This window comes from Polypterus senegalus, chromosome 2 (assembly GCF_016835505.1).
Source record: "Polypterus senegalus isolate Bchr_013 chromosome 2, ASM1683550v1, whole genome shotgun sequence".
In the NCBI taxonomy this organism is placed as follows: domain Eukaryota; kingdom Metazoa; phylum Chordata; class Cladistia; order Polypteriformes; family Polypteridae; genus Polypterus; species Polypterus senegalus.
Window position 1 is genome coordinate 275,019,407 of NC_053155.1, and position 22,091 is coordinate 275,041,497.

Here is a 22,091-nt window from a genome sequence, read left to right on the forward strand (position 1 = left end):
TAGTAATATCTGTCAAAATACAACAGTATCGGCATGATAGTTATAGTTAATAAAATTTAAAATAACTCTCAAGAAAGACAAATCTAATACAAGAAAAATGGGGGGGTGGAGAATGCTGCACCAACAATCAAAAAATATTTGCCATCTTCAAAAAACTAGCCACACAGAGGAAGAATATGAAATTGCTAAGGATTACTGGTAAGTTGTATTGTCATTAATAAAATGGAGAGGCTTCTGTTTCTTCAACCATAGTGGTTGTTTGGTTTACAAGGATATATTGCCAGCCTGACACTCAACCCTTCCACATCCTGCCTTGGAACCAGCAATAGAAGAGATTGAGATCAAGCTGCTGCATCAAAACCGAAAATGGACACATGGACTTCTTCAAGGTCACAACCACGGTCAGAAAAGGCTGCATCCTATCCCGAATCTTTTTCATTGTTGCTCTGGACTATGTCAGGCGACAAGGAAGGGTGCTCATTAGAGCTGGTATACATTGAACTGATCAACATCGCCTTGGCGACCTGGACTTCGCTTACAACATTGCCTTGCTTAAATATGATAAGTTGAAACTGCAGGAAGTGACAACCGACCTCAACCAAAAAGACACAAACATCGGCCTCAAGATCAGTGCCGATAAGTCAAAGTTCATGAACATGCATGCTGTGGCCCAAAAGAAGGGAGTGATGAATGGATAGAAGTGGCTGGAGGAAACTGAGAGATTCACCTACTTTGTGTAGTTCGATCAGTAAAGATGGAGACGTGGAAGCAGATGTCAAGTGCCACATCGGGAAGGCAACAGTAGTCTACTGGAGGATGAACAAGATCTTGTCCGTGCCATCCATCTCCCTGAAGATCAAGTTTCACCTGCTTATGTCTTTTGTGATTACTACAGCCATTTATGCCTGTGAAACCTGGAAGGAATCGGCAAGTATCAGCAAGAAGCCTGACATCTTCCAGCAAAAGTGCCTTCTGAATTCTCAAGATCCAATATTATGATAATATCAATCACAAAGAGGTTCTACGAAGAAGTGGCTTGTGCAAACTCCATATCACTATCACCCACATAAGACTCTGACTGGCCAGCTATATCCTTCAAATGGCGAACCATTGGATCCCAAAGCCGGCAATGACATGAGTACCTCACCGACCAAAAGGAAGTCTGCAGCACAGGATCTGAATTTGCTGAACACCAGTTGGGATGAAGCCGAGACCTTTACCAAATACCAGAAACATTGGAGAATGCTTGTTGCCCGATATGTTATGTAGTATGGGAGGATTGAAGTCTAAGTAAGTTTGTTTTTTTGATAACTATTAAAAGGAAGATTGTTTAATGACTGTGTTTATGATGCTTGAGTTATGTTGTTATGTTTGATTGTATCTGGGTGTTTTCCACGTGTTACAAAGTGTCAATCTGTACATTCCTCCATTTTACTTTCTTTTTAAGCATGTCACTTTTCCCACACAGAAATTTTTTTTGGTGAAGAGCTGTGTTTTAAAGTGTCACTTTCATTTGAATTCTACAGTTTTCACTAGCTTCTTTTTATGTTGCTGTGCATTAGTTATAAGCGCTTAATGCTTTACAGAGGTACCTCAAGCAAAAATTAACAATAATAAATTAAAAAAAAAATGTAAAAAGTGCATATCATATAAACATATATGTAGAACCCAGAATATTTCAGATATGCTTGAATATATTTGAATATGTACATAGTTTTAACAATTAAATTTAACAAATTTAATAGCCAGTTCTTAGAAAATAACTTTTGCAAGAATTTGGATACAAGAAATAGTAATTTGTTCCATTTTATTTTAATTGTCAAATGACTTTGGTTTTAATAATTGACTAGCAAAATACCCGCGCTTCGCAGCGGCGAAGTACTGCCTTAAAATTTTTAATAAGAAGAAAAGTGAACCTTTTTTAAACTGAGGGAAAATATACCAATAATTATTTGTTAAGAATCTCTTTGTATGCCATGTTGTCAGTTCAGCCCTCCGGGTGTAATATGACCAAGCTGTGCGCTGAGCTTACTCTTGAGCATGCAACGTACAGTTGGCCATGTGCAAAGCAATCTTGCCTCAAATCTCACAGCTTGGATTGCTGCTGTCGTAATCGATTGGAGTTTCATGGTTTGTTGCAATTACATTAGTATTTGCAGGACTTGTTGTGTTAAAGTGACATTTGGCATCTGTCAAGCGTTGTAAGCATACAACCGGTTTCATCGATAATTTTGCATCCAGCTTTTGAGAGTTTAAACATTCATAAACATCAAAGTGTCCACTACTGAAATCATCACCTGTGAATCTAAGATGTTTAAGAGGCAATGGCGGTTGTCCAAAGGTGTAAAATATTTGGCCATTTTGGTACACTTGAAAGCGACAACCTAACAATTCAGCGGCAGCCTTCAACTCACATGCAGAACCATAGGTGAAGGGCTTAAGCATTTCACTTTTATAGTGCTCCTATGTAGTATAATTATCTCCTGTACCATCATCAGTCCACACCCTGAACCTGTCCCAGTCATTCAATACATAAGACACAATGTTCCTCCGGATATCAAGAGTGAGCCTGATATGGCCATGCAATATGTAACACTGACAATGGAAAAGGCAGGTGCCATCTCCAGGCATGGAAACCACTCGGTAAGTGACAGTTCTTTGATCGATGGTGATCACCTCGATAGACATGTTAATGGGGGGGTACGGCTGGAACAATAAAGGAAATGGGTACCCGAACAATGTAAAGTAAGTCTAAAATTCCTACACAATAACTATAATCATAATAAACGAATAATAAAACAGCTGCAAAGCCATGGATTAAATAAAATGGCTGCAGTTATCAGCAGGGAGATGTGAATCCCGTGGCGAAGCAAGGAAGGGAATGAAGAAACCGGAGTGACGGACGGCCTTATATAGGCAGGCAGGCAACAACATGGGAGGCGTTGGGATGGGGGACCCAACGCCGCCTCACACGGCGACCGAGCCGCAGGCTATGGACGTATATATATACGTAAGTAGGATTCAGTTAGCGTTGGGAACCCGCATATCAGATTTCTTGAAGATAAGTAACAAAGACCGTTGGAAAGTGTCAATATGGCGGCCGACAGTGGCGTCATTCCACCAAAATAAGTACGTACATCGGTTTTGGTTAGTCCAGGGGAGCCGCCTACCAAATTTCGTGAAGATAGGGCCATAAATAAGAAAGTTCAACATGGTGGACATTGTTGACCGTTATGACCGTTACGTGTAGAATTTCGAAATTAAACCTGCTTAACTTTTGTAAGTAAGCTGTAAGGAATGAGCCTGCCAAATTTCAGCCTTCTACCTACACGGGAAGCTGGAGAATTAGTAATCAGTCAGTCAGTGAGGGCTTTGCCTTTTATTAGTATAGATTTCCTGTAATAATGATGTGCTGGCCTGTTCTTTGTAAAGTTTCGAGGTGATCATGTGTTGTGAAGGGGAATGGATTTCTCCACTCACGCCTTTATGTGCTACTGGATAAAGTTATGTGTTAAAGTATAAAAGGCTGGGATCATCAGTGAGGAAGAGACTCTTGTTGCATGGTAAATTGGTAATTTTGTGTAGTAATTTGTGAGAAGACGTATTGACAGAGAGGTTTGTTGGTTACAGTTGTGCTTGAAAGTTTGTGAACCCTTTAGAATTTTCTATATTTCTGCATGAATATGACCTAAAACATCATCAGATTTTCACTCAAGTCCTAAAAGTAGATAAAGAGAAACCAGTTAAACAAATGAGTCAAAAATATTATACTTGGTCATTTATTTATTAAGGAAAATGATCAAATATTACATATTTGTGAGTGGCAAAAGTATGTGAACCTCTAGGATTGGCAGTTTAGTTAAATTAGAGTCAAGTGTTTTCAATCAATGAGATGACAGTCAGGTGCGAGTGGGCACCCGTTGTTTTTTAAAGAACAGGGATCTATGAAAGTCTGCTCTTTACAACACGTTTGTGGAAGTGTATCATGGCACAAATAAAGGAGATTTCTGAGGATCTCGGAAAAAGAGTTGTTGATGCTCATCAGGCTGGAAAAGGTTACAAAACCATCTCTAAAGAGTTTGGACTCCACCAATCAACAGTCAGACAGATTGTATACAAATGGAGGAAATTCAACACCATTGTTACCCTCCCCAGGAGTGGTCGACCAACAAAGATCACTCCAAGAGCAAGGCGTGTAATAGTCGGCGAGGTCACAAAGGACCCCAGGATAACTTCTAAGCAACTGAAGGCCTCTATCATATTGGCTAATGTTCATGTTCACGAATCCACCATCAGTAGAACACTGAACAACAATGGTGTGCATGACAGGGTTGCAAGGAGAAAGCCACTCCTCTCCAAAAAAAACATTGCTGCTCGTCTGCAGTTTGCTAAAGATCACGCGGACAAAACATGAGGGCTATTGGAAGAATGTTTTGTGGACGGATGAGACCAAAATAGAACTTTATGGTTTAAATGAAAAGCGTTGTTTGGAGAAAGGAAAACACTGCCTTCCAGCATAAGAACCTTATCCCATCTGTGAAACATGATGGTGGTTTTATCATGGTTTGGGCCTGTTTTGCTGCATCTGGGCCAGGACGGCTTGCCTTCATTGATGGAAGAATTAATTCTGAATTATATCAGAGAATTCTAAAGGAATACGTCAGGACATCTGTCCATGAACTGAATCTCAAGAGAAGGTGGGTCATGCAGCAAGACAACGACCCTAAGCACACAAGTTGTTCTACCAAAGAATGGTTAAAGAAGAATAAAGTTAATGTTTTTTTGAATGGCCAAGTCAAAGTCCTGACCTTAATCTAATCGAAATGTTGTGGAAGGACCTGAAGTGAGCAGTTAATGTGAGGAACCCCACCAACATCCCAGAGTTGAAGTTGTTCTGTATGGAGGAATGGGGTAAAATTCCTTCATGCCGGTGTGCAGGAATGATCAAAAGTTACAAGAAACATTTAGTTACAGTTATTGCTGCAAAGGGGGGTCACACCAGATACTGAAAGCAAAGGTTCACATAGTTTTGCCACTCACAAATATGTAATATTTGATCATTTTCCTTAATAAATAAATGACCAAGTATTATAATTTTGTCTCATTTGTTTAACTGGTTTCTCTTTATCTACTTTTAGGACATGAGTGAAAATCTGATGATGTTTTAGGTCATATATATGCAGAAATATAGAAAATTCTAACGGGTTCACAGACTTTCAAGCACAACTGTAGGTGGTTGGCAGTGGGATGTAATGGGTGGCTGCAGTCTTCATAGCACTAAAATGATGATTTGAGATATGGGACATTAGTGTGAAAGATGAGGAAAGGTGAATTGTTGCAGCTTTCAGGGTGAATATCCTCATTTCCTCCTAAGAATTGTTTGGTATCTTGTAAACCATTTAATTCATTATTAAGGTCAATTTCATCTCTGTAGTGGTGTTCAGTTGGGATGAGTTTTAAAAATGGGGGAGGGGTGACAGCCTGATTTGGATCAGTTCACATTTATATAGTAACGCTGCAAATTAGAAAACTTTTAATTGTGGTTTTTCCTTTTAGGAATCTCTGTCAAGAAAGGCATGGCAGTAGTAAAATATATCATGTGAAAGTCTAGAGCATAATGCAATAGTTGGTAAATTCATGGAGCTGGTTTTTGGATCAAGGTGCAACATTACCATCAGTTTATTGAGAGAAAATGTACCACTCTTCTACCTGGTGATATAAATATAAGACAAGTTGGATTGTGTTTAATAGAATAACCAATTCTGCCAGGCTAATAAAAGAATATTGTAAATTTGTGAGTGCTGCTTGATCTTCATCTTTAGAGTTTTGTCTAGAGAAGTGTTTTTAAAGCTTTAATATTAATGGAAATGGAAATCTATTCAACAAAGAAAGAGAACATTGCTAGTGTCATTTACAAATGAATCAAACTTCTTGACTAACGTAAGTTGTCATTGATAGTTATTCCAGAAGGCACAGTAACACATGATAAAATCATGAGTGAACACACACCAATGCACGTACCATATGCAGTAAATGTTACCACATCAACACGTGTTGGTGGGGAGGAGAGGATTGCAGTGGTTATGTCTGGGAATGGCTTTATTTTATTATATAAGATTTTAGTGTGGGATTGCAGGAGTCGGTAAAAACATAAAAGCAAACAGAGACTCGCATTATTGCCACTTTGATCCCATTATGAAATTAGTCCAGAAACATATTTGTGCATACTTCAAGAGCAAAATAACATTACTGATCAAATGAGATGTACTCATCTAACTTTTATTGTTACGCATTTGTAAGAAGAAATGAAAAGATAGACTAATCAATTTTCAGTAGTTTTCTGTACCTTCCTAATAAACTGACTATTCACATTCATAAAGGTCTCCAGAAGCTATGCGGCCGCAGTGCTGACCATTGTGTCACAAAAGATTTAATGTATTTATTTTTCCTGGGATTCTAAGTGAAGAAACATGTTAAAAAAATCTACAGTAGTTTCCATATTTTTTCGAAATGGATATTCATTGTATTCAAACCTAAATCTTGTCCTCCATGGCTTAATTGTTGCTATGCCTTTTTAAGATATTTAATTTTTGGTAAATTAGGAAGAGAAAAGCCAGCACTCATTTCTGCACTTTTCAGAAAACAATGATGTGTTGTATCTGTTAAGAGACCCAATTTCATCATATTTACAATTCATTCACTTATTGTAAAGACTTATTTTACTTGTGAATTGTTGTTACAGAAAATGACATATTTGAATGAAAAATCCTTTGAGACTTTAGTATACACACAATCCACAACTTTTCTGAAAGTTACTTACTTATAATGCTCATCATCCATGCATGTAATGTGCTATTGGTGAGGCGAAACAATTGTTATGTTCATGAACAGTGTTCTGTGATTGTTCTCTTGCATACCATAGGCACATTCTATAAGAATAGCTGAAATTGCAAAAAGTATCTTTGCTTATTTCCCAACAGTCAGCTTAGAGCATTCTTTCTTTGTGACATGTAACATTTTTGTACTAACACCCTAGAGTATCCGCTGCAGAATTGCCCCCCACCTATTTTCAAACACAGAACCAGCCCAGGATCTTAAGTGGGTTGGGGCAGAGAAAGTTCTATTATGTTTTTTCAGGAAAAAATTTCTTTGAGGTAATTTGAAATGTAATGCAACTATTTATTGTGTAAAGGATGCTGTGATTGTCAGAGGATCACCAGTTTCCAGCAATACAACAAAGGTCAAAGGAGGAAAAAAAATCAAAAAATCCCAACTAGTTGTGTGTTTTCCTAAATTACTAACTTTTCTGTCACTTTTGTAGTTGTTGGTACTTAATGATTCTGCATTAGGATACCACTGACATATCTTTTTCAGCAGATATTCTTTTATAGTTTTAGGTTCCTTATCTTTTCTGGAGGAATACAACTGTGACTTTTTCTAATTAAAATTTGCATTTTTAATCACAGCATGTGCTGCTGTTATTGTTAACAGCAACGTGGATTTACTTTTTTTTTTTTTAGCTATTTTCAGGTAAATGAAGGATTCCTCTTTCCTGTTTACAATAAACATCTTTCTTAGGAACATCACCTTGTTTAAATGCTTGAAAATATGTTTTATACTGTAAGATTAGTACTTATATATTTGAAATTATATTGACTGAATTTAAATTCCTTTGCCAATAAATGACAATTATACTTAACCACTTTCACAGAAAATAGTTTTGTTGCATAAGTAATAATGTATTTAAATAAAATCATAAAAACAGGATAAGATTCATCTGGTACCAGTCTATTGTAATCACAAAGACTACATTATTTTCTCGTGGTTCTATAATATTGAGATCTTGTAGGGAAAGAAAATATTGTCAAAGCTGCCGTCTCTCCATTCATTTTTCTGTTTGCCTTTCACATACTCTTTTATAGAGATGTGTCAGGAGCCCATGAGAACTGTACTGTTGACTTTGTTTGGCCTGGGAATGCAATAGGCATTAGACAAATAAGGGTTAACATATATACACTTGACAAAATTAAATCTAAACACTGTGCATATGCTGAATTCAATTACAATCAGTGTCCTCCCTAGAGTCTTTTTATTGGGAACAATCTAAAGCAGGAGTCTAATTATCTAAATAAAACAAGAAAACAAAAGCTGTACACTGCTTTGATATTAATTTTTATTTAAAAATAGCCTAGTTTTTCACATTACTGTGTAAATTTGTTTTCTTGAATAATAGTACCTTTTATTGTTGGCATTTGTATGAGCCGATAGCAGATAAACGACACAAAGAAGCATAAGTAAGTAAAGAATACACAGCTTGATAAGAAAGAAAAGGACTCTCTACTGTTAATTATAACTGTGAGGAAGTCCAAACAAATTACATTAGTCAAACATACTGAGAAGCATGGTCTTTTTGCCAGACATACAGAACAAGTGAATGAAAACATGTGACCATGACAACTTTAACTTCAGGCTCATAAACAAAAGCCTTGTACTCCACAGATGAAAAATAAACTGTTGTGGCAAACATTATATAACCAATGATATACACAGTAATTGTAACCCTTTAAAGCAGAGTCATTCTGTGTAAAATGCCCTGTACTATAAAATAAAGTAAAGGCGCTTGTACGAATAGGAGCAATGCTACTGAAGCTATGGCTGTTTTGCTATTTAAATGTCAGTTAATTACACCATGACAAAAATTGTCTTTTTTTTTTTTTAATTTGTTGCACTGCCTGCTTTTACACACTATTAAACATTATACCATGTTTAGTGGTGGTAATTTACCTTATCTACAGTCATTACAATGTGTTTTTTTTAACTTTATTAAAAATTACTTTGTAAGATACAGAATAGTCTAGTGATTCACAATCCACTTTAAAAATAATACCAATATGTGTGATTTGATATACATTTTAAATCCTAAAAAAATCATAACTATCAAGTAGGTCAAAAAAGGCTCATATGTAGCCAAGTTGCTCCATGTTCTGTATACAGTTATTAGGATATAATAAAATGAAAAACAACCAAACATAAATTAGGTCAGGATTGCCTGGTAAAAACAAGGTAATATCTGCAATTGCTTATAGTATTGTTTAGCGTATACCACAGTTTGTTTTCTATTGTTGTAATAGTTCCATTACAGCCTGACTGCAGAGTGTAGACACAAGAATGTCTAGTTCCATTTTTTGAAAGATACAGTATTTGTATTGTTTCTACATTTTGTACAGACCTTTCCTGTAATTACAGGTATATTACTGTTTTTATTTTAGTGTTGGTCTTAGTTTCAGCAATGTCCTTAAATTGCCACAGGGCCAAAATTTGCACTGACAACTACTTCTTAAATAGTTTGAATAAATAATTCCTGCATTCATATTAGACATATCTTTTTGAGCTGACTCATATTTAATGTCCAAATTTGGCTCAGGTTTCATTCTGCGAAAAACATTTTAAACCAAGACACTTAGTCTAAAGTGATATGGGGAGTTGACATCTGCTTAGAATGTGGAAGCATCTGAGATTCAGTTACAGGCAATGCATTGTACAAGATTTACATAAAATGTCACCATTTAAAATCTCTTAAATGTGATTTATGATAGATTAAAGTATGACCCAGATTTTTCACATATTCTCCATCCTTCTTAAGCCAAATCAGGTCTGTAGGGAAACGGAGCTAATCCTAGCAACACTGGAGGCAAGGCAGGAAACAGTTGTAGTCATTATGCATGTATGTTACAGGGCCCACTAATCAGTTAAACCTAGCTGGTTGCCAAACAAGCAAACAGGCATATCCTTGAGGAGATGTTTTAAATTCATTTTTGGATATCTTGAAATTAATTCCTGTGTAATTTTCTGTATTTCTTACTTTGATATCTGAAATAAATTCAGTTTTCGCCAGATTACTTCCAACGAAATTCTTTTTCAATAGGATGTCTTAATATCTCAAATGCATTTTGAGATACTTCATTTTAAAAACTGGGATTTTGATATGTACTTGTGACACCTTAATCAGTTCAGGATATTCTGAAGTAACATGCTCACTGTTCTAAGATTATCTTGAAATATTTTAGAATGCAGGGAGAACTTTTGATTTTGAGATACAGTATGAGATTTTAAGAAAATATTTGCCTGTGTATTGTTGTGTTGTAAAAAAACAGTAAACTCCATTCAAAAGAGAGGGATTTTCATGGCATGTGATTTTGGGATATCAAATAATATAATGAAATCTTGAAATACATCTTGTATTTCTCATTATGAATAGTAAGTCATTTTAAGATATTGTGAAGTGCGTTTCTGATATCTTAAGATAAATTTATTTTCAAATATGCGTTTAAGAACATATGTAAATATTAAGTTGTAGATGCTTGTAATTTAAATTGTAAGTTAGATATATTTAGCTGTTGGTGATTCATTTAACTGCTTGTTTTGCTAAAGCATGAGGATAGTCAACTGTGTACCACTGCTGTGCTGTTCTTGAACTTACCATGTAACCATATCTATTCATACTACTGATGGCAGAAGTTGTAATCATGCTATACAGTCCCACTGAATCAATTCTTCTTGCACCTACTTCATGGCAAGGACCTTTCAGATCACCAGGTTTTAAGTCTTGTTGTGCATTCTTTTATCTCCAGGTCTGCTTTATCTAGTAATTTAGTATTAAATTAAGTTATCTAAAAACTATAATTAATTCATAAATCTAATTATGAACCACCTTAGAAATAACCAAAAATTTCTGATTATTTAAAACGGTTAATTCATTATTTCCCTGGATAGAGTGTTATCAGCACTTATCGGTGACATAAGAGTGTGCAATAGGTCCAACTTGCAATTTTGGAGGGTTAGTATTTGGCTGCGGAATAGAATGTTGCTTAGAACTGCTGTTTCCTAGATATAACACTCTAGTATCTGATCCTGAATTGGATATGAGTGTGGAGTTTGCATGTTGCCCTCATGTGTTTCTGGGTTATTTCTACGTACTTCTGTTTTACCAAAAACATGCAGGTTAAGTTGATTGGTGATTCTTGCACCCTGTACTGTGCATTGGCTCTAATCCCCACGACTTTGCATTGGATTAAGCATACTTGACTGACTGACTTATTATTAGCAATTCATAATTAATGAGAAAATACATGTGGATAAGCATTCATTAAAGTGTAACCGATCATAATTAACATGTGAGGCACACAATAAAACATTAATTTATGGGTGCACCATGCTTTAGCTTAGTTCCCTAAACATAGAACTTTACAGTGCGAAGTTACCAAATGGAGACCCCATCCCCTGCTGATCAGTTGTGGACGTGCAGTGTATCAAAAACAACTTGAGTTTTACAAAGTATAATTTTCTGAAATGTCTTTTTAATATTGTTCTTGCTACATGTAGTAAAACGTTACAGACTTAAACTAACTCAACTTTTTCACAACATTTTTACAATGTTGTATCCAGTAAAACAAAATTTGTTTTGAAATTTTATTTTTGTAGACTTTAATCTTTATGAAGACTGGTCAAAGCACTTAGTGTATATAAACACTCTTTTCTCTAATTAAATTGCACAGTATACACCTTTATATCTTCCACTGTGTTTGAAAGACACCTGTTAGTAAATCCATTGGGAAGTTATGGACCGTGATACAGACTTCGGTGGACTTACAACACACTCACAATAAAATGATTAGCAAGATGACCTGGGTTTGGCGGATTTTGTGCTAATGCGTAAAGCTCTATCAATGATCTACACTATGATCAAAACAGTTGTAATATTGTAGCCTGCTATCTCTGTAATGATTGTGAAATTATGTAAATCATGCAAATTCTTATTGAATATACAAATTATCAGCATTGTCCACATTTAAAAATTTTGCAAATCGTCCACATTTTATTTTGTGGTAAGCATAACACAGATGAGAGGGTACTATCTTTACAGTGTATAAAACCTGTCATAATTCGTGATTGTAGCAAGGGCTGTTCAAATCATTAGTCAGCATCTTGCATGTGCCTTCTGACTCCTTTTAAACACTTGTATATACTTGCTCTAACCTCATATTGTCATTTTTTTCTTCTCCAAAGCTTTTCAGTTTCGGATTATAAAAATCTCCATATTATTATAAACCTAAATTTGCCACACTGGGAGACTATTGCTGCATTGGATTGTAGACTGTATTTTTAAAAAGATTATAAAAGTGTAGTTTGATGTATTCATGAAGAGTTACGTCATTAATAATTATGGATATTTTTCAGAGCTGTTGAAATGTAAGTGCGTTGCATGTATTCAGCATGTAGGTTAAATGGGAATAGTTACAGCTAATCTAAGATTGGAGTACATTAACACTGCTCAGTTTGCACAGCAATGAAGTAATTATATCCACACTATGACAAATTGCCTTTCTCATGCATGCAACACTAAGCTGATTTATCCAGGTTTTAAGTGACCCCCTCCCAGGCTTTCATTTTCCTGTTTTAAATACTGAATTCAAATGTCAGGCCTTACACACACTGCAAATGTGTTGATTGTAGTTCTGCAAGGTGAAGGTGTAATGGAACTTTGTAATAAAATAATTAAACGGATGGTGTAAAGGATCATAAAGCAAGTATGTAACTTGTGAGATGTTGTCACAAGGTACTTGTAGCAATACAGTTGCTTCTTTTATTGTGATTGTGAGGTGTAAATATAAGTTGTCAGAATGCCTCTTTGTAAGGCTTTTATGTGTGATACAGGCAAATTAAAGGTAGAAATACTGTTATTTACAAATAAATCCACCCGGTTTATTTATCTTGACAAACCTGCATTAACTGATGATGCCAAAAGTGTACCTTTCAGTTTGCTTGGGTTTTCCTTCTACTTTTTAGCTGCAAAACCTGGAGCCAATTGTACGAAGTGTGACTGCTACCAGTAGACAGAAGAATGCAGTAACTTAAGAATTTATGTTTTAGTTTGTAGAACATTAATTCAGACACAACATTAAACATAAATATTTATTTTTTGTTTGAATCTTCTCTCAGAAAATGTTTTATACATTGACTTTGTGCAAATAGTGTTAATTTATACAGTTCATTAAAAAGCATCCAGCATTAACTACAAGCAACAAGCTTACATACAGCAAAGCTGTCTACCTCTGGCATCTTTGAACAGCCAGATAGAGAAACAAGCACATGTTAGACCTCTGCTCCTGAATCAATTAATGCATTGGAGGAACAGGTGCTGTGCTTCTTCTTTATTCAGGATATTTAAACCATTGTTGGGCTATGAGCTGCTTCCCTGTCATTATTCCCTCATTACAGAAACAGCCAAGTTTAATGACTAAATCATTAAATCAGATGACCAGTTGCACCTGTTTGAAAAGGCTAAAGAGTTTCAGATATTAACTGGATAGTTGTCGGTTCAGCGTTAATCAATGACAAAGCTGTATCTACATTTTTTTTGCTTGTAATGCTCTCAGGATGCTTGCTCTCTGCTGCTAGTGCATGTGTGCATTTGTGTGTGCCGAAGTTATTGCAGCATCCAAACTGAAATCGTGAATTAAATTCAAGTAGGTCTTTGAAATTGTTGCTCATTGCAGTATGAGATTACTCTGACCTCTAATTCTTTCGCTTGACTGCCAAATCAGGCAGCAACTGCTGTAAGTTCAAGAAAATTAGGCATCCCACTGATAACAGGATATTGTATATCCTATATATATGTGGATCTGCCCCTGTATATCTACTTCAAATATAGATTCAGTAAATGAAAGAGCTACCAGAGCAGATTTGATGGATGAATAGTTTAGGATTACTTGGGAAACAGTTTTATCATTTTTCTTTAAGGCATTTCAATCAGCCAATCAAATTTTTATATCTAAACTAATTATGCATCTGTGTCCAAAATCTGTCGTCTTCATTTACTTTTAAAAGATCTACAGTAACTGGGTCTCTGTAGGCATTTATTGTAATTTTTAGTCTACTACTGATTAATCAATCCTTAATAATTTTGCCAAAAAAATCAAGAATTTACAGAATCGTTTACTTGATATAATCTGATGGTCATTTAGGTTTCTTTATGATATATTTAAATGCAACATTTACATTAAAAAGCCATATACATATTTAGCATAAAATTGTGTTTGCTATTAACAAAAATAAATTACCCTGTTTTCAGGATTTTGGGAGGCATCAGTTTTACCATGTTTTACTATGCTTGCCAGCTTTCCCTATAAACCTCATCGCCCCCAGGTGCCACTGCACAGAGTGTAGAAAACAACCCTCTTGGCCAGTAAAGCCAAAGGAAGAAAGGCTTACTCGGCTTAACTGACTAATCAAACTTCTAACTACGGTTGTCTCATCTTCGCAGCAGGCTTTTTGAATTTGGGTCTTGCAATAAGGAGGTGATCAACCTCAAGAAAATAACACATAATTCATACTCCTAATCCCTTATCCAAAACCCTTGTGGCCAGCATTGTTTTGGAATTTAGACTCTTTTGCATCTGTGTAACAGTATGAATCTACAGTAGAGTTTGGTCATGAACATTCCACTGGTGCAGATAAGAAGATGCTGACAGGCCTTTGAGCCAAAATAAGGAGGTGCCTATACCTTGAAAAATACTGCAGATGCCACAATGGGTATTGATGTGATGTCCATGATTTATGCCACTGGAGTAGAGATCCTAAAGTATTAGGGGCTCTACAGTTAGAGTAAATTTATATTCCAGTGTTCTAATATGACAAACTACAGATACCAAAGAGCTTCACAGTATATATATATATCTATCTATATATACTGTGAAGCTCTTTGGTATCTGTGTATAGTGTTCTAATATGACAAACTACAGATACCAAAGATCTTCACAATGTATATATATATATATATATATATCTCTCTCTCTCTCTCACTATGGCAAGACACCCATGGAGAGCACGCCGGAAGGGGCGTGGATTCACTAAGCTGCCGACAAGTAAGACACCTATGGTGCACGCAGGGAGGAGCCATGCTCACCAACTCCAAGATCATTGGATACAACGACAACTCGCAGAGCCGTGCCCACCAACTCGGGCACGACAACACAGAAAGAACGGTGTCATTTATATTCGTCTGTCGTAGAGGCCTTATGTACCTCCAAGCCACCTTGACTGTTCATAGAGACATGTTTCTCGCGGAGGTGAGTCGCCATATGCAGCGTGTAAAACGGTTTGCGAGGGGTATCCCATTGGATCCTTAAAACAGTCCTTTACAACTGAGGTTAAAACACAATGAAGCAAGCAGTCTTTAAAAAATGAGTTTTCGGTTACGACGCACGACCGCATGCACTATAGCAAACTGTTTTACACGCTACATACAGCAATTCACATCCGCGACAAACATGCGTCTTCTTCACTCACGAACAATTATATGTTGCTCTCTCCAGAGTTCCATCTTTTCATTCACTTTCTATTGTATCCTCAATCCCTCCCTTTTTAGACAACTGTGTCTTTGCAGAAATGTTCAACCATCAATAAATAATTATGCGCCATTTGTTATGCACTATTGTGTTGTATTTTGCTCTCTCCAGAGTTCCATCTTTTCATTCACTTACTGTTGTTTTCTCACACCAACCCGTTTTAGACAACAGTGTCATTCCAGAAGTGTTTAGCATTCAATAAATAATTATGCATGAGATTGAGCGTGTGTCTACCCAGCGCAGAGAGGTGTGGGTAAGCTGTTGAACCCCATTCGGGCTGCAAACCATGGAATTCCCACTAAGTGTGACTCATACGCTCCCACTGGTTACGTCCCTTACCCTTTGTACACACCCCCTCCCACCTCACTACTACCGTGGTCCGGTGTCTTGGTGGATTATATATAGAAAAGCAGCCAAAACTGCACAGAGCAATGAAACATCTACGTGAGTCACAGGTGCATCTGGACTGTGTAAAGACGACAACGACTCAAGTGACGAGTTGGAGGTGGGCACATGAGCGGGCAGTGCATACTGAACGAGAAATCAGCAGACTAGCATGATGGAGGGAGCTGAATGGACGTCCTTATCCTCTCCTCCCGTTCCACCCTCCGCGCCTGAGCGCTGTGCACCCCCATCCCCCCTTCTGGCAGGAGAAGGCGCGATGGTGGTCCGCCAGTTTTCAGTCACGGACGATTGTGTGTTGGTTTGTTCCGTGCATTGTTGCAATGTTGCTTTTCTTGCTGATTTATTACATTAATTTTCTCCCTGTGCTTAAAAATCATAAAAAAAACGGCCTGATTATACGGCGTATGGTACGCCGCGAGTTGGCTAGTTATTTTTAATAGTCTTAAAAGAGGAGGTGCTGTACTTTGCTGGAAAGCAACATGGATTTTGATTACTCTTATTAAAAGGCAAAGTAAAGTCATTCTTAACGTATCAAGACTATCAATGACTTCATGATCTGAAAAGTGGGCCATTTCACATGGATTTGGTATAAAAATCACACTTATGTATGCACAAAAATGTGCAACTGACCTAATTCACATACCTTCTGGCTTACTAACGTGGTTATGTTGGTGTCAAAAAAAAAAAAAAATTTTTTTATGATTTTTCAATTTAAGAGTTCTGTATATAATTGTGTGTTTGTATGATTTTATAAATTACTATAACTTTCTTATTTATGCAAGAACAACATTTCATCTTTCTGTATAAACTCTTGTATTATTGCTATTGTGCCTAGAACAAGAGAACTAAAAAAAATACTTTTGCCACACTGAATGGTCTGAAAAGTCTTTTCTTCTTTGAATTTGTATTGCAATTTTGTGCTTTTCAGTTTTTTTTAAATTTGCTTTTTCACAAAGATGCTATATATATATATATATATATATATATATATATATATATATATATATATATATATATATATATATATATATATATATATATATATATAAATATATAAAGTGACATCCAATGTACTTGTTTACTTACAGGGCTGGCTAGTTTGTGAAGAGCAGACGTGTCAGAACCGAACACGTCGAATACCACTCAACTTTTCCCGTTCTGGAGCCATGTGCCAAGCATGCATGAAAGCTTCCCTTAGACCTGAGGTAATTCTAAATTTCAAGTAAATGTTACAAATAAATATCTACAGAAAAAGTAGCATTCTTTGTCTACATTACTGACAAACATTTAGTAGATTCTGCCTAATCATTGCGATATACCATATAATTCTTCCTTATTTTTGTACATGAAATTTCTCGTTGTCGTCCCAGTTGTATTTGAGTTTTAAATCACAGAGCCATCAAGCCAATGTATTCTTTAATATTGGCAAAAATACTCATGTTCCAATGGAGGAACTTTTTCATTTGTAAAGCTGGAGAATGGCTTGTAGTGGTTTCCACCATCTGGCTTGAAGAATTCTAATCAGTGTACTGTAGTGCTGATCAGTCATAAAGCTGTTGACTGCTGTTTCACAGATGCCCGGCTCTCTACCAAACTTACTAAGAAAGGTTCAGGTTAGCTGTAAATAATCCCTGCAGAAATAATGCTTCAGAGCATGACTTGTGGCTGCTGAAAGCACTCAAGCTTTGCAAGAAAAAGAATAGAAAGATATTAAGTTGCCTCTTGGGAAGTGAATCTGAAAATAGTGGCTCTTTTGTAAAGTATTAAGCAGTAACATCATTGAAGAGCCCAATAATTCAACTGAGTTTTATGTTCTGTAGAAAAAGTTAGCCAAATCAGATAAGCTGCTGCATCTATAGTATTCTTGAAGTTACAACTAGTTTTTCATGTATCAGTTATAATAAAACTATTTAATAAGAACACGTCTCTTCTCAGCAGCTGCCCCCACTATAATAAGGATTATTGTAAAAGCAGAAGGCTGAAAATCTTTATCATACCATCAATTAAGTTCATAAATGACAAATTGTTAAAAGTTAAATCAAAATTAGTAATTTGAAAGTAAATCTTACTAAAGAAAACTTCCAAGAGCAAGCACTGGGTGCGGTAAATCTTGAAGAGCAGTTCAGATGCTTTAAATATTTATTTGTGTAAAGGTTTGTGTGTTTATGTATGTGTATATATGTATATGTTTGTGTGTGTAAATGTGCCCTTGTAAATAATTAGAGCAATTTTGACTAACACTATTAATATTCAATATTTTTGAAGTTTTAACCTGCTAATATCTATGAATGTAATGTTTTAAAATCTATTTTAATGACAGCTGTGAAATTTAATGCATGTTGATGGCAATGTGAATTACAGTGTATCCAACAAAGCAGTCTCATTCTACCTCAGTTTTTTGTGTTATACTGAGAAAATATTGCTTTCTTTCTTCAGAGTTAATAAAAACTAAAATCATAAAAGGTTAGCATAATTAGAATAGTAGTATTATTGTTTTGGTACATGTTTAGCACTGAATGCTTAGTGCAGAGTTCACATTTTGATGTACGAGATAGTCAGACTAAATGTCATAGCTCTGATCATCATATTGAGAAAACTACTGGAACATGTTAAATACATAAAGTACATGTCTACTATGACCCATAATCTTGGATTCATGACTTTTCCTGGTGTGTGTCATGGTAGCATCATGCTTAGCTTAGATGAACAACATACCACTACAACTTGTGAGTACAAATGCATCATACATAAATCTGTGTATGTTATTTAAATTTGGAGCTACAGCAGGTTATGCCACTTACTGATGTTTGCTCAATGATTTGCATATGTGGATTGAACTGGAAAACCTTTGAATTAAAGTTCTGCTCCTAAACCACTAAGAAAATACTGCCTGTCACCAAGACGTGGCAACATTATGAACCATTGCTCTTGCTTTTATATTATATGAAATCTCAAACATAATGTATTCATAGGTTTATAGGGTCATTATTGTTATATGTACGCAGTACAATGAGATTCTTATATATATGTGATTATCAACATGCAACACATCGCCACTCTCAGGCACCATAATTAGTATAAATATCTTATATTGAAACTTCAGTGTTCCTTACTTCGAAACATGACCAGTAACTCTAAGAGAATATGTACAAATTTTGCTATGAATTTATACACCAAGTTTGCTTTTGGAAGCAAGTTGCCAATGTCTTGACAAATATCAATCGCAAAATGCCCGCTAATTGGAATTTCAAAAGTATACCAAGAATAGACCATTAAGCCCAAGAAACCTTATCAATACTGTTCACCTGCACCAACTGAGTGTAATTTTTAAGGTCTTTAAATTCCTTTGTTCCACACTACTTGGTAATTTATAAAATTTATGTATAGTTCTCTATATAAAGAAACACTTTCCAAATTTTGTGCAAAATTTGATATAGCCAATTTCCATCTGGGTATTCATGTTTATGCAAAGATCTGCTTTTAAAATAGCCGCTTGGATCCATTGTACTAATTTCCCTTTCATAATTTTGAACATTTCAGTCATATCACGTCTTAATATCTATTTGTTAAAACTGGAAAGGTTTACTTCAGTTCCAGAATTAGCCTAGTTGGAGGGATTCTGTGTACTTTCCCTGCCACCACTTTATATTTTTTGTAATATGGTAACCATCATTACAGAAAAAACTGCAGATGAGGTCTCAATAGTATGTTATAAAGCTTAAGCATAACCATCCTTGACTTGTATTCCACATATCAGGATATGTAACCTAATATCTAGTTCACCACCTTAGTCGCTTCTGTACAATATCTGAATGTAGACATTGATGAGTCTACTATTCTCAACCTTTCTAATAAAGTGTACTTTGAAGTTTCAAATCACCCATCTAGCATTTTATATTCATATGTGTAATGCTTGTTTACTTGTATTACATTCTGTTTGCCACAGATTTGCCCAAGTCTGAATTCTGCATTATATATCTTTCCACCTTGTTTGGTATCATCTGCAAACCAGCTAGTTATTTATGTTCTATCAAGCTTATTTAAACTTTTTACAAAAAGAAATGGTCTTAACTCTTATAACTGATAAGTGAGGGACATCGCTTTTAACATCACCTAATTCTGCTGAACATTGTCACGCTATAGCCTTTTGCTTCCTATGTTTAAGCCAATCAACCATCTGTACACCTTGAACACCCAACTCCTGACAAGACAGCAGGTCATATCCAAGGTCTGGGCAAAATTTGTCAACTTTGAAGCTCAAAAGTGCCAAACAGAGGTGACAACATCTGTTAGAAACTGGCTGTTCTTATAGTTGTCTCACTGTCATGCAGATCTTGAAGAGGTTTTATCTTATGTTGACAAATGTTGTTCTTATTTGATGCATCTCTGGAGCATCTGGATCATCTTTTCTCTGATTCTGGAGCTGTACCAGAACTACAGTAAACGACCTTAGTTCTGCCCAGTAACTCCAAAATAGTTTACAAGCGTTTATTAAACTCTGTAAAGAAAATAAAGGAGTAGAGCTGGCTATTCATGTGTCCCTGATGTCTATTTTTAGTGTCTCGGAATGCCTGTGAAAAAAAGGACAATGCACATTTATATGTGATGATACAAGGCCATCATAAAAGTACTGCATCATTATAGTACCAACACACATAACTTTTTACCATTTCCAGAAAAATGTATCCACTGAAGGAGCTAGTATTGTTGTTGAAAGTTGTAGACACCCAATTGTTAGCAGTAAGGAAGTAATTTTGACTCTAGCTTTTAAGTATAATTAACCAGTGTAAAACAGATCCCGTTGTAATAATAGAAGAAGGATTGATCAAACTGTGAGGTGTAGGAAGTAAATTGTTGATGTTTAATGTACTGCTCAAAAAATTAAGGGAACACTTGAATCATCACAGTCTAACACCAAGTCAATTAAGCTTTAGGGATACCAGTCTGTCCAGTTAGGAAGTATTATCAATTTTAAATCAACTTCAGCTTGTTTGGTGCAGATGAAAGTTGACTGATTCTTCTATGGTTTTGCATTTTACTAGTATCCTTGTCACTACTGGGTGTATGAGGTAGTACCTGCAGCCAATTCAGATCTGCACAGGTCGTTCAGCTCCTCCAGGATGGCACATCCATACATGCCATCGCAAGTAGATTTGTTGCATCTCCTAGCACAATATCAAGAGCATGGAGGAGATACCAGGAGACAAGCTGTTACATGAGGGGTGGGTTTTATTTTTTTGGTTGATGTGCTTGGCATCAATGTCTTTGTCATCCAGGAAATGCCTACACCCTCTAGCTATGTGAGGCCTGGCATTGTCCAGTACCAGGAGGGTCCCAGGGCCAACAGCACCAGCATATGGTCTGACAGAAGCTCTGAGGATTTCATCCTGGTACATATCAGCAGTCAGGGTACTGTTGTCTAGTACATGGAGGTCTATGTGACCTTCCAATGATATGCTTCCCCAGACCATCACTGACCCACTGCCAAACCAGTCATACAGGATGATGTTACAGGCTGCATGACATTCACCATGGCATCTCCAGACTCTTTCACATCTCAGTGTGAACTTGCTCTCATCTGTGAAGAGATTGGGGCAACAATTGTGCTATTCTGTGGCAAATGCCAATTGAGCTGCATGGTGGTAGGCTGTAAGCATAGGTCCCACTACATGACATTGTGCCATCATGTTACCCTCATGGAGTCTGTTTCTGACTGTTTGGTCAGAAACATGCACACCAGTAGTTAGCTGGAGGTCATTGTGTAGGGCTGTGGCAGTTGCTCCTCCTGTTCCTCCTCACACAAAGGAGTAGATACCGGTCCTGCTACTGGTTTGGTGCCCTGTCCAGATCTCCTTGTGTGACAGCCTGTTTCCTGGCATGTCCTTCATGCTCTTCAGACTGTCCTGGAAGACCCAGAAAACCTTCTTGCGACAGCACATATGGCTGTGACATCCTGGTGGAGGTGGAATACCTGTGTAACCTGAATTCCCTGCAGGTACCACCTCATGCTACCACTATTGATAGAGACACTAGCAAAACACAAATCTAGAGTGGAATCAGTCAGAAAGGATAAGGAATAAGCAGTTGTCTGTGACCTCCACCCAATTTATGGGCGTTTTCTTGCTCTTGCCTCTCTAGTCCACCTGTTGTTACTTTTATTTCCACCAAAGTAGATGACGTTGATTCACAATCGCTTATGCTTCCTAAATTTACAGATTGATATCCCTGAGATTTGATTGATTTAGAGTTAGTGACACTGAAGTGTTCCCTTAATTAGGA

The 22,091-nt window shown here is 36.4% G+C and overlaps 1 protein-coding gene across 1 annotated transcript in view; it reads left to right on the top strand.

The window, feature by feature from the left end:
• Positions 1 to 22,091, top strand: part of pola1 (polymerase (DNA directed), alpha 1) — a 430,119-nt gene that overhangs the window by 300,952 nt on the left and 107,076 nt on the right. The window contains exon 35 of the mRNA XM_039745606.1: positions 16,901 to 17,017. Coding sequence (XP_039601540.1) covers positions 16,901 to 17,017 — 117 coding nt within the window. The remainder of the gene's footprint in view (positions 1 to 16,900; positions 17,018 to 22,091) is intronic.